We start from the raw sequence: 14,339 nt of genomic DNA on the forward strand, positions 1-14,339 counted from the left end.
TGTGGAAGGCGTAGGATCAAGAAATGTTCGTCCAATCAAAACGCTAGGTCCGAGTGTTTTAATTGGCTTTCCTACCTGCCTGTCAATGTATCATCAGCGCGTTCACGTACGCTGTGCAGACAGAGTGAGAATGGCAGACAAACATCAACAACCCGATCTTCCTTCCTGGTATTGTAGTACTTTTAAAGTTTTCTCACCGGTGAATGACACATGATGTAGGCAGCCCAGCGGTTCCCAATTCCAGTCCTCGCGCATGTCTCGCTTAGTTAACACACCCGATTCAGATAACCAGCTCGTTAGAAGTATGAACTGTGTTCCGATCGATATGATAACACGGTGTTCATTGCTCCCTACTCCCTGAGCGGTGGAAATCCATTGAAGTTTATTTAACTTTGGAACATGGGCTGGAATTGAGAACCATTGATGTAGCCTATTGTAGGAATGTTGTCTCTGGTATTCTGATCTGTGAGTGAGCGTATATGCGTTCAGGGGGCGTGGCTTTGGACGGCGATTGCAGGGAGGGTGGGATGTTCGCTTTCAGTGCTATCAGGCTAAAGTTAGAATTTTCCAAGATCTCCTACTGCACCTTTAAAGGGTCAACTCTGTTTATGAACTATTTTCACAAAAAACAATAAAATTGTTGTTTAAAATCTAATAAACATTATTGATTTATTTTTTTACCCTTATAATATTTCAACAACATTACTTTTTTTAACTGGATATTGTATATAATACATTTTCAGATGAAAAATATTTGCTCCAAGTGGACGGTTCTATGAAGACATAGGTATTTTTTTTAATTTTTAAGGTATGCATAGGTGAAATATTATCTCAGTTTCAAGTGATGGAATGTAAGGACTGTTTGTCTAATGAAACAAGAAGGATTTTTCCTGCTATGATTTATTGTTATTTCTACACATTGGCTAATATGTCCGTAACAGAGTTGACAAACAATACCATAAAGACATCTGTTTTTTCATTAAAAGTAAAAAAAAGGAAGTAACTTGTGTTTGGCAAGCACTGAATTATTAAAATTAAATATGTTTTCAATAAGATACTGAAAAAAATTTTTTCTCAACTTTCTGCAATGCCAAATGTATCTCCAATTATAGAATCACCCACATGCCACACATTAGAGAGCTTACACAAAAACTGTATAATTGGATTAGTTTTGTCATTCTTAGTCCTGTCTCATTGACTTCTGTCTCTGTTTATCAGTGTGTGTCTGGAGCAGATATTCTGGTGCACTATGGGCTTCAGAACCTCTCTCATCTGACAGAGGAACATCTGGTCACTGTCTGCCCGGCTCTGCTCAACCAAGCTGTACTGCCACCCTGTTCAGCTGAACCTCCGCTACACAGTGACACTGATCTTCGTGGTGAGTCTTCATCTGCTGAATACTTCATATTTGAACTTTCCAAGTCTACAGTTGTCAAAGACCTTTCTTCTTATGTAAACCAGCATCCATTTAAATTTCATATCCTCTCAGTGTGAAGAATGGCAGAGAATGATGGGAAGTTTGCCACCTGAAATATTTTCTATATAAAGTTAATATAAAGTTGTATACTTTATATTAATTCACCATGGCAATTAAAGTATTTTTTCATCTCAACTTTATGCAAACCTCATAAGATGAAAAAAAAAAAAAAAATTATAGGCTATATAATTTAAATGAGTATGTTTTGTATTAGTGCTATTTTTGTACTGCTTTTATGCATAGCTAAATAAAAAACAACACTGTATATGTTTTACTATAATTAAAATATACTGTATTACAGTAATGAAAATCACTGTTGAGAATAATGGCAATTACAAACAATTGTGTTTAATTGCCTTTAAAAATGTCCCAATTTTTTTTCTTTATGCAAAATGTAACTTTACATTAACTTAATGCAAAACAATCTCAGAAGAAAAAAATTATATATTATTTAAACTGGTATTTTTTTGTATAAGTGCAATTTTTGTATTGATTTGATTCTAATTTAAATAAAAACTACTATAATAAAAATATACTCTATTACAGTAATAAAAATCACAGTTGAGAAAAATGCAATTACAAATGTGTTTAATTGGCTTAAAAATAATGTCACAAAACAAAAAATCTTCCTTTATGCAAAACACAACTTTTGTATTAGTGCTATTTTTGTACAGATTTGATGCTAATTTAAATAAAAATTGTTAACTTATTTAAATAAAAAACAGTATTTTTTACTATAAAAGTACAAATGTACTGTATTGAGAATAATGGCAATTATAGACAATTGTTTAATTGTCTTAAAAATTATGTTGCAAAGCAAAAATCTTTCTTTATGCAAAATACATATTCTCATTCAGAGTTATTATTGTTAGCTAAACTAAAACTAAAACCATTAGTTACTTAACTAAAATGTGTTACTTGAAATAAAATAAACATGAATAAACATTAACTGAACTAAAATATATAAAAACTTTTTTGGCTAGTTGCCAACGCAAAATGTATCATTTTCATTTAGTTTAACAATGTACTCATTTAACTAAAATTAAAATAAAAACTATTAAAAACTATATGGACATATTTATTTTAAAAAACTAAACCTAATAATAAAAATAACAAAAACACAAAAATTACTAAAACGTTAACTAAAATTAAAATTAAAACAAAAAATATAAAAACAAAACAATTCAAACTATTAATAAACTATAATAGTTTTTCTAGCACTTATCTTGATGCAAAACAATAAAATCTTTTACTATAATAGAGTAAAAACGTACTGGTTTACAGTAATGAAAATGTCATAAAAGTCACAAAGCAAAAAAAACTCTGCAAAACACAAATTTCTTTATTTAAACTTAAAAAAAAACACCACATGAATTAATATTTTTGTACATATATTATTTTTATACTGCTTTTTTTCTTATTTTTTTTAAAACAATGCTGTATATCAGTATAATAGAGTAATAATGTACTGTAATAAAGTAATGAAAATCACTGTTGAGAATAAGGAAAATTACAGACAATTATGATTAGTTGTCTTAAAGAATAACGTCACAAAGCAAAAATCTTTTCTTTTTTTTGAGGTGAAATGTGATTTACCTTCATGTCTAATTTTAGCTGTGTGAGCTTTCCCCTTTCTTTCTGCACACAGTATGGGGGTTTGGCTTCTTGGCTGTTACCATCATTAATCTGGCCTCACTGCTGGGTCTGACTCTCATTCCTGTAACTAAAAAGCCCTACTTCCCAAAAGTGCTCTCCTACTTCATAGGTCTGGCTGTAGGCACACTCTTCTCCAATGCTGCTCTCCAGTTTATTCCTGAGGTGAAATGCTTTTCCATTTCTCCGTTTAATTTCATTGTTCAAAGTTTGCATTAGTCCTCTGAAAGCTTTCTTCAAGTCATCTAGGTCAGTTTAGGACAGTCTTCTAAGAGGTTGTTGACGGTCACATTGGTGGCACAACATGATTATGAACCCAGCAACCTATACACTGGTTCATTCTTGCTTCATAGAAGCCCTGAAATCAACTTCCAACCGACAAGCTACCATTTCACATCTTTAATTGCTGTCTTATCAGCACCATGATGCTGATGCAGATTATTTATGCTTACAGTGATTACACAATTATAAAATGCAAAATGCTCTTTGAACTGGACTTATTAATTCAGGCTTATTTTCTAGAAAAGTGCATACGTTGCAGACATTTCTTGATCGTTGCATGACGTGATGTTCGTTTTGCAATGAATAGGCCTTACATGTTTGAAATATTTATTTTGGGTTTGCAGTTTAACTTGAACTAATAATGTGTATGTGTACACGGGGAACTATCTGGGTATCTACCTGGTTTAACTTGCTCAAAGACATATGATTACATGATTAATTCCTCTGATTGAACAGGCCTTTGGGTTTGACCCAAAAGCAGACGGTTACATTTTCCAAGCTGTTGGGATCTTTGGTGGATTCTATGCGCTGTACGTCACTGAAAAAATCCTGAGGATAGTCCTGAAAACAGAACATGAGGTGGGTTCATCTCAGTATTATGAAGACTGAACATTAAGAACTCAATTCATGTGATATCTTTATTGATTTTGTAGTCTTTAAAGGGGTCATATGATGCGATTTCAATTTTTCCTTTCTCTTTGGAGTGTTACAAGCTCTTGGTGCATAAAGAAGATCTGTAAAGTTGCAAAGACTAAAGTCTCAAATCCAAAGAGATATTCTTTATAAAAGTTAAGAGTCAACCACGCCTACCTAAAACGGCTCGTTCTAACAGGCGGGGCATAGAGGAGAAACAATAATGTACAGTATGTGGAAAATAATGTGTTTTTTGAACCTTAAACCGCATAAACACATTTCATTACACCAAATACACCAAATAATGTTCTTTTTAGCAGCATCATATGACTCATTTAAATAATTTAAAACTAATCTACAATAGTAAAATGCATAATTACACGTCTCTCTGGAATACTTGATTCCAATTGGTCAGTCACAGCATTCTGCTGTCAAATAGTCTCATAAAATGATATGTCACTATGCAATCTTTTTCATATGTAATAAAATATTTGTACTCAAACCAATATAACATATTTGATAAATACAGTAGTTGCATAATGAGCAGGATAGTGCACAGTCAGCAGGTAATTATCGCTAAAACAATTCCTTCAGGGTGGTACATATATAATTCCAATTGAACTGCAAGCAAATGGCCGTGCTTCTTAATGGTAAATGTCAGATATGTTGTGTATTAGCATGTATGTTCTTTAAAACCATATACAGTAATCATATGATTCACTTTTGAACCTCAGCACGGCCACGGACACAGTCACTTCCAGCCCTCAGTGAGCATCCAACAGAACGGCGTCATCAATACGGTGGACTCTGCCAATAGCGACAAAGCCAGCATAACCTTTGACCCTCCAGTGGAGCAGGTACAACTGGTCAGGTCTCACAAAACTACAAATAATGCCAAGAGATATGTGAATGGTGTAAATATAGCCATACGTTACATAAACAGTATAAAAATAGCTAACAGTTTGGGAGATACTGATTTATTCCCACATGAAATGAAGTTAAAACTTGAAATGATAAATTTACTATAGTAAAACTACGTAAATTTTTTATATTTTCAGTGTGTGTTTGCCCATGCAAAACTTGCTAATGGGATGACAGCGCATTGCTTTGTGGTTGCTAGTGTGTTCTAGATGGTTGCTTACTGATCCAAGTATAATATAAAAAAAGGGTAAATTAAATACACTACTGTTCACAAGTTTGGGGTCAGTAGGATTTTATTTTTTATTTTTTTTATGAAAGAAATTAAAACATTCTGCAAGGACACGTTAAATCAAAAGTGACAGTAAAGTCATTTATAATGTTACAAAAATATTTTCATTTTAAATATGCTGTTTTAACTTACTTCATCAAATCTAAAAAAATGTGTCACTGTTTCCACAAAAATATTATAGCAGAAATATTATACCACAACAGCAGCACAACAGTTTTCAACTGATAATAATAAGAAATGTTGTTGTTGTTCTTTTTTGAGCAGCAAATCATAATACAGAAGTAAAGACTGGAGTAATGGCTGCTGAAAATCCATGTAAAACAATTATTTTAAATTGCAATACAATTTCACAATATTACTTTTTTACTATATTTTTGATCAAATATATACAGCCTTGGTAAGCATAAGACACTTTTTTCAAAAACATCTTACCTATCAAAAAATCTTAGCAACCCCAAACTTTTGAGAGGAAGTGTAAATATAAATATAAATACAAGATATAAATACAAGATATAAATAGGCCAGCCATTCCCACTTGAAATGAAGCTAAAACTAGTTAAAGAAATTAATTTTTTTACATTTTCTGTGGTGCTCGTCCATGCGAAAACAGGATGCCAACGAATTGCTTTGCGGTTGCTAAGGTGTTCTGGGTGGTTGCATGCTCTTAAAGAGCCCACCTCCTCAAGTCTCTATGATAGTCTGGTCTCTATAAAGGGCTCAGGAACCTCCTTGAATGTGTGTGTGATTTTGTGCTTACTTTTGTGTAGCCTTCTCCCCAACAAGCCACATGAACATTAATGTCTGCAGCACAAACTGTGCAGGAAAAGTTATGCACCAAATTTAAATGCTAATAAGCAATTATATCCGTAATGCTTGGATTAGCAAACACCTCTAATTTTTTTGATATCTTTAAAGACTGATTATCACAACAGTAATCAATTTAAGATTACTTGAAAGTGTCATTATCAAATAGAGATAAATACTAATTGTTTGTCATGACAACCAGGCTATTACACTATAACATCAGACTGTGGTCAATGGTTAAACCAGAATCTTGGGTCATGTGATAGCAGTTCTCCTTCAGCAAGATCAAATACAGTTATTTGAAATCCCCCAGTCAGCTGTTTAAGTGTCGTTAGCATGTAACACGACATGACTAGAGTGTTCGGAGTTTTAAAAAGCAGGTTTTTTTGGTACAGAGCTAAGAAGTTCATAGTGTACAGGTCAGTGCAACTTACAGTCCAGCCGTAGAGACACACACAGCTGTGTTTGCTTTCATCTGTCACAGCTGCCAGCAGAAACAAGATTGTCTTCTGCTCTTTGACCTACATCACGAGCACCATGCAACAATACAAAAAGTTAGACCTCGGGGCTAAAAGTAAATAGTATTTGAAATATGAACCCAGGGTTGAAGCTCAAGAGGGTACAGTAATGTTGTTATAGTACGAAATGAGGTTTTAATTTAGACGTGAACGTCATTGCAGCGGTCTTGCAGATGGCTCAGAGGAAGACAGCTGGCCAGCGTAAAGACGGTGGCATGGATGATTTCCCTGAGCGATGCTCTACACAACTTCATTGACGGACTGGCCATCGGCGCCTCGTTCACTGTGTCTATTCTCAGCGGCTTTAGCACTTCTATCGCCATCGTCTGTGAGGAATTCCCTCATGAGCTGGGTAAGAGAAATGCAGACTCTTTTACCCAACTGGAAATGTTGTGAGTTCTGACCTTTAACCCCTACGCCAAACGACCTCTATGACTACTGCCCTTTGAATGTTGACCTTAATGGAACAAAGAAAACATGTGAAGCACATTTGTGTTCTGTCTCCCCCTGTAGGCGACTTCATTATCCTGCTAAACGCAGGGTTGAGTATTCCACAGGCCGTCTTCTTCAACCTGCTGTCTGCTATGTCCTGCTACGTGGGACTGGTCCTGGGCATCTTGTTGGGAAGCACTTTTGCCCCCAGCATCATCTTTGCCTTTGCTGGAGGCATGTTCCTTTACATTTCCTTGGCTGATATGGTAAGAGCAGTGTGGGTTAGAAAGTACAGCACATAACGATTTATCACATTCATCAAGAAATGTATTCAGTAATGACTCATTAAATCGATCAAAAGGGAGAGTAAAGACATTCAGAATGTTAGAAAAGATTTCTATTTCAACACTGCAAAAATGATTTTCTTAGTTGTCGTTTTCCAGTACAAATAAACAAACAGTCTTAAATGACATTTACTTGAGAAACAAAATGATGAGATATTAAGTCTTGTTTTCTCAATAATGTATCAAAATGAGAAAAAATATCTGCCAATGGCATGTTTTCCATTTGAATCGTGTCTTTTTCTTACCCCACTGGCAGATATTTTTTCTTGGATTAAGCATAACCATACATTTTTAGATATTTGTACGGGAAAACAAGACAAAAACACTTTTTTAAAAATTTGTATTTATTTATTTGTAGTGAAATAAATTCTGTTCTTTTGAATTTTCTTTTTCAAGAATCCTGAAAAAAAAAAAGTATTCCACAAAAAATATTAAGCAGCACAACTGTTTTCAACATTCGTAATAATGTTTCTTGAGTAGCAAATCAGAACATTAGAATGATTTCTGAAGGATCATGTGACACTAAAGTAATGGCTGCTTTGCCATCACATAAATAAATTATATATTTTAAATATATAAAATAGTAAACACTTATTTTAATATTTTAGTTTTTACTGTATTTTTGATCAAATAAATGCAGCTTTGGTGAGCCTAAAAGACTTCTTTTAAAAACATTTTTTTTTAAAAATCATACTGGCCCTTAAACTTGTGAATGGAACAGTATTTCAATGCAATACTTTTTACTTATAGCATTTAGGGTTTTTCCCGCATGATTTGAGCTAAATAAGAAATATTATATTACCATTTTTGTCAGAATTTATTGCTTCATTATTGCATTATTATTCATTTATTTCAGGTTAAAATGAAGAGAAACTGACTTTGGTTCCACTTTTAATGCCTAAATGGAACATAAATCTGTGTTAGCGGAGCAAATACTGACCATCTTTCTCTCTCACACATAGCTGCCTGAAATGAACATGATTGCTAGTGAACAAGTGCAGAGCATGAAGACCGATATCATTTTTTTTGCGATCCAGAACGCAGGAATGCTGACAGGATTTGCCATGATTCTTCTCATCACATTGTATGGTGGGAACATTAGCCTGGACTGAGCCCTCGCCTCATCCTGCCCTTAAATTCTGTGCCCATTCCAGATCATTCTCTCATTTAAGCTATTTATTTGAGAAGATACTACTTCATACTATTTTTAAATCATTTATACTGTGGAAACTCGAAAATCATTAGGAGTAAAATAATTTGATGATTTGTATAAGCTGATTATTCTCAATATATATAATTCTAGCCATTTTATACCGTTGTAAATAACTGACCTACTAATCATGTTTTGTAGATAAGAAGGCAGAGAGTGATTTATGGCTTACATTTGGTGCTGTTTGAATGATCAAGTTTGTTACTTTGTACAATAGGAACTTCTAAAATCATGCAAAATAAAAAGACAGAACAGAATTGTATTAAAAAGTCCAAATTGTATGTCTTTTTTTTCATTGGACACATCCATCTGTTATACAGCTGATGACATATCTATACATTTAGTTATTTAATATTCATTAAACACAATGTACACTTAAAAGCATCTTTAAAACAGTACAGTCAGTGCAATATCTTTACAGATCAAATTAAAAACATTTTCTCTCCAAAAATATACATCTACATAGATCTCAGAACATCAATTAAACCCACTTTACAAGAAGTAATCAGAAAACTTAAGTCACACCAGGAGGTCAAATATCTTAAACAGTTTTGACTGGACAAAGTTATTGGGTGAATCTCACAAAACAAGGTCATATTTCATTCTAAAATCAAAAGAAATAAGAAATGATACTTTGCTTAAAGTGGTTTTGTCATTATTTTCAAGGTATTGTTGTCAAGTATTTATACAGAATTGTAGTAATTGTTAAAAATCAAATAAAAATAGTAATGCATTACGTACAGTAAGGAGGATCTAAGGACAATCACCAGTGGGAATTACATTTAAAGAAAAAACAAAACAAAGAAGTGCTTAATTGTCATGAAAAGAATGTCAAAAATGGAAAAAATTAAAATCTTAATGGTCCTAAAATTTTAATTTAATATAATTATTTAGATTTTTTTTCTTTTGATTTTTTGGGGTGAAATGGGACGTGTTTTCATGCGATTCAACCAATCAGGAGGCACATCAGCTCTATAAGACCTAGGCTAGAACAGCACGGTTCTACTTCATAGTCACTGAACCAGCAGAACAAACAGAATGACTTAAACGCACACATACGGCAATTCCGCAGAAGTTCTAGAAGCACTTATATGAGGCACTAAACGCAGAGCTCGGGCCAAACCACACCACAGAGCAGCACGTTACCCCGACGGGTTGTCATGGCAACAGGCACGACTAATGCAGAAAAATCACCACTGTACACATCGACACAAGAGAGGGTGAATCGGCGAGAGAAGACTGCATCTTCATCTTGGATTTGAACTTTAAAAAGCCACTGAGACCTAAACCATTAGTCTTACCATATATAACACAGGACTGCACCGTATTAGCTGAATGCTAATACTTGTTTCATACTAATTGTGGGGTGCTGCTGCTGACTCCAAAAAACAGTGTTTGTTTTGCTATAGCATGTCACACTTTCTAACAAAATGTTTGCATTTTGTGGCATTTTTGCTTTCAACGAACATTTATAAGGAGAAGTCTTGTATTATCCCTTAATCAGCAGAAAAACTGCCACAAAGACATGGTTCCTATCTTCATTCGAGTCAGGTTAAACTATTGTTCAATTGTCAGCCATATATACAGTGTGTATATATATATATATATATATATATATTATTTCATCCAAAGTAACATTTCTTATTTTGGTAACACTTTATTTTAAGGTCCAGTTGCTTATTTGCATGTATATTACTAGCATATTGGCTTTTTATTAGTACTTATAGCGCATATTAATGCCTTATTCTGCATGACCATATTTTAGATCCTTAATCCTATACCCCATACCTAAACTTAACAACTACCTTACTAATTATTAATAGGCAGCAAATTAGGGGTTTATTGAGGCAAAGTCAGCCATATATACAGTGTGTATATATATATATATATATATATGATTTGAACATTTTATTTTGTGAAAAACTGTACATAATGGAAAGTTTGTGATATTTTTTAACTCAAATTTGAGCAAATTAGCTAATATTAAGTCTTTTTTGCAAATCAGCTGATTTTTTTCTTATTCAAGATGCAGTGCTGTGTAATCTTGGTCAGATTTTCATATTCATCATCACAGACCATAAGGTAAGCGCCATAATTAATTTCTGCCAGGGATGAAAACGAGGCTGTGAGTGACACAAGTACAGTGTCTTCAATGGATTTTAACAACATGCTGACTGTTTAGCTGATGAAACTTCTTTCCGAAAAAAACGAATACTCCGTAAAACAGTTTTGAAAGTTGTGAGTTGTGAAAAATGACATGATATAGGATCTTTATAAAGTGCATGCCATGGTAAAGACTGCAAGTCTCTCCCTCACAGCTTCATTTTCATCTCTTAAATTCAATATGGCATCTAACCTGACCTATCTGACCTGTTCCGAATATTCCCAGACACAACCCATGAAGTGCAGGATGAAAGGCAAGTGCAAGTCTTTGGGAGAACTTGGCAGAACTTGATTCTCGAAGTGATGTGTGCCGGTGAGACGAGGTAGATGAAGTCAGACAGTCGTCCTATAGGTGGCTGAGGCTGCGCCCTGCATCCAGCACGTTTTCAGGGCAACAGCCTGCCAATAATGCAAGACTGATGGGGAGTGGAGAGTCTAACTGATCATACATACACAATCTAAGGCCAGCCTCATGAATCCAGGGCTGACCAGTCACTGTACAGAAACCACATATACACTAGCCAGTATATTATAGCACTGCGCTCGCCTTTAGTTTTAGCTTTACAATAGGATGAGTAGCTTACACGACTGTCTACTTTGTCAGATAACAGTAACAAATTTATTTACTTACAAATCAATGCTTTCACCAGAACATGATAAAGCTACGTTGGCTTAAAGGTTCATATGACCAGTTACACTAACTGGCACCATGTTAAATACCACATATGCTACGTAATCTTGCATGGAATGTTTTATCAAGTATCGTACAGCATTATATTACGATTTAATACCAAAAGTGGTGCATGTGTCCACAAACATCGCACGGAATTTACAAACATTCATCTTTCGTAAAATCCACAACTCTTAAGCGTTTCACAGTATTTGTCGGTACCACACATGTTCGAAAAGCTATTAATATTTATCCGCCTTTTACAAAATGGCTGTGATGACGCCAAATTGTTTACTCACGAGTCACGTTTTGGTGAGGCGCATGATTGCGCCTACAGTCTCACAGCTGAGAAAGCTACAAAACTGATATACAAAGACAATAATCTCTCCCTGACCCACTTATACAATCAAATGTGCTCTTAATGGAGTTGTTTATACATTTATACTGCATTAATTTGGTTCAGATACTTGTAGAAAGCTACTAGGGGGCTGCTATTGCAAATAAACTTCAAGTAAGACATTAAAGGCAATAATTATAAAGATGAAAAATGACCAGGTGAGTCACAGTATGCACCATAAACCAAAAAGGCCGCCATATGAGAAAGGAGAGTGATAATCTTAACTTGGTGATGTTCACAAAAGTGTATTTTTTGGCATTTGTGATGCACACAATGTGATTAAATACTGGTTGCTTATTAATATGTGCCGTAGCCTTTCAGTGATGGACTACTTTAAGACAATATTCGCTTTAAAAAGAAGATGTAGTTTGGCAATCAAAATAAAACCAATAAAAATATCTACACCAGCATGAATCTAAGGCAAAAACAGGCCGAGGGCAGCTAAAGTCCTGAGTAACAGACTGCAGTGCTATTGTCAGACAGGCGTTTGAACGCTACAGACTATGAGATGATAGAGATGTCTGCGTAATATGTAATAGGTCAGCTAAAGTAATTAAAGTAGCATCGATACCAACCCAGAATGTAACAAAGAACAGAGGACAGACTAAAAGAAAAGTTGTCAAGGTGACAGTAAAGGGCTGTCAATGCAGTGTTTGTGCGTTTTGTCACTGCCCACCGTCACTGGGAGCTGGACTGTCGGAACGGCCTTCCTTCAAACTGCCTGATTGTTTCTTCTGCTTGGTCTTGGACTTTCTCAGCATGCACACCTAAAATAGAGAACGTAGCCATTTTAAATACACAGAAATTTATAATAGAACTGAAGGCTAACAGATGGTGAAATAAATTACATTTTAAAAATATATTAAAAAAAATATATATATATATAAATTGCAATAATATTTCACAATATTACTGTTTTTACGGTATTTTGTGATTCCTTGTTTTTTTTACTGTAAAAAAAAAAAAAAGAACTCGCCATGTGCACAACACCAGTAACTCCCACAACCTCCAGCATCCCATCGTCTATCCTGGGCCGCTCAAACCGAGAGTCACTGTCTGAGCCCCACAGGTCAGCACCAGAACCCCAGCTAGACACACATACAGCAGCTTTAATCTTCAACAACAAACTCAGGTGTGTGGAAGCGTCTTTACTACCACTGTGTGTTTACCTGGGAATGTTGAGGAATATCAGTCCCTCTATACTGGGCAGTTCCAAGTCCTTTCTGTCCACTTGCAGGCTGATGTCTTTATGAAGGTTTCGTGTGTGACTCAACTTCTGCAGGCCCACCTTTACGTACACACCTTTATTGTGGAACCTGCAAGAACAATGACAAAATCAAAATCCCTAAACACAGACCACTCTCACCTTAACTGTGAGTCACACGGCCACCCATTTGAGGTAAAATAACAATAGTCACCTGCTATTAAACTTGTCTGGGTCCTCCTCACGTGCATGATGAAAGTCCAGACTCAGTTCAGCATCAATTCCCAGCCCAAAATAATTATTCATGTGCACAATCTAAAACACAGACAGGTAAACCCTGTTATGACTGATTCACACTTCACACTAGTACCTTGCAAAATGTGTGCAGTGGAAAATTCCTAAGCAGAGCTAAAAGCATTACAAAATTATAAATAAATAGAAAGTTTAATGAAAATTATAATTAGTTATTATATTCTTATTATTGTATATTCTTCTTCTTCTTATTATATATTTTTTAGTTTTAGTTTAGAGCTTTATTAATCCCCTTGGGGCAATTAATTCAGACTTTCATGGTGCTTCACATATACAACACTTAACACACACATACAAATACTCAAAATACACCAAATATGAGGGGGGGGGGGATTTATTAATTAAATTAATTAATTAAATAAATCATCTAAATCAACTAAATTTATTACATAAACGTATTGCTTCAGGCACAAATGTAAATTTGTACCGATTTGTGGAACATCTAATTGACCTTAAATGTCGCCCAAGAGGCATCCACTTAAAATAATCATTCAAAGGGTGTGTGCAGTCTCCTATAATTTTATGTGCCATCCTCATCACTTGCTGTTCATAATAAAATGTAAGACTTCGCAAGGGAACACCTAAAATCTTTGAGCACATATTAACAATACCTTGCAAACGATTTTTGTTCTTTGTAGACAATAAGGAAAACCAACAAATAAAGGAAAAGACAGGATACTTTCAACAAATGAATTATAAAAAGTACTGAGAATGACTCTCTGTACATTAAAAGAATTCAGCTTCCTCAGCACAAACAATCTTTGATGTGACTTTTTAATGATTGCATCTGTGTTTTGATCAAACTTCAGCCTATTATCAATAATCGTTCCTAAATACTTGTATTCCTCCACTACATGAACCTGTGTGTCATTAATGACCACCCTTTGAGGTGCAAGTGTTTTCTTACTAAAATTGATGATCATCTCTTTCGTTTTTGACACATTCAAATCTAATTTCATCCTATTACACCATAAAATAAAATCATCCAAAACCGGACCATATTCCTGATCTGGATATGACAGCAAAGACA

The 14,339-nt window shown here is 34.6% G+C and overlaps 2 protein-coding genes across 2 annotated transcripts in view; one reads left to right on the top strand and one right to left on the bottom strand.

Annotated features, from left to right (window-relative positions):
- LOC107749766 (zinc transporter ZIP8-like) overlaps window positions 1–9,151 on the top strand; it is a 9,910-nt gene extending 759 nt beyond the window's left edge. Inside the window, exons 2-8 of the mRNA XM_016564936.1 lie at window positions 1,219–1,378; window positions 3,126–3,295; window positions 3,869–3,991; window positions 4,780–4,902; window positions 6,740–6,929; window positions 7,091–7,275; window positions 8,316–9,151. Of these exons, the coding sequence (XP_016420422.1) occupies window positions 1,219–1,378; window positions 3,126–3,295; window positions 3,869–3,991; window positions 4,780–4,902; window positions 6,740–6,929; window positions 7,091–7,275; window positions 8,316–8,465 (1,101 nt within the window). The 3' untranslated portion in view covers window positions 8,466–9,151. The remainder of the gene's footprint in view (window positions 1–1,218; window positions 1,379–3,125; window positions 3,296–3,868; window positions 3,992–4,779; window positions 4,903–6,739; window positions 6,930–7,090; window positions 7,276–8,315) is intronic.
- A 3,307-nt stretch (window positions 9,152–12,458) lies between these two features.
- Window positions 12,459–14,339, bottom strand: part of LOC107749781 (diacylglycerol kinase theta-like) — a 39,045-nt gene continuing 37,164 nt past the window's right edge. Inside the window, exons 22-25 of the mRNA XM_016564955.1 lie at window positions 13,212–13,312; window positions 12,963–13,109; window positions 12,770–12,881; window positions 12,459–12,560 (exon numbers count right to left, since the gene is read on the bottom strand). Coding sequence (XP_016420441.1) covers window positions 12,459–12,560; window positions 12,770–12,881; window positions 12,963–13,109; window positions 13,212–13,312 — 462 coding nt within the window. The remainder of the gene's footprint in view (window positions 12,561–12,769; window positions 12,882–12,962; window positions 13,110–13,211; window positions 13,313–14,339) is intronic.

This window comes from Sinocyclocheilus rhinocerous, unplaced genomic scaffold (assembly GCF_001515625.1).
Source record: "Sinocyclocheilus rhinocerous isolate Xijiao unplaced genomic scaffold, SAMN03320098_v1.1 scaffold860, whole genome shotgun sequence".
In the NCBI taxonomy this organism is placed as follows: Eukaryota; Metazoa; Chordata; class Actinopteri; order Cypriniformes; family Cyprinidae; genus Sinocyclocheilus; species Sinocyclocheilus rhinocerous.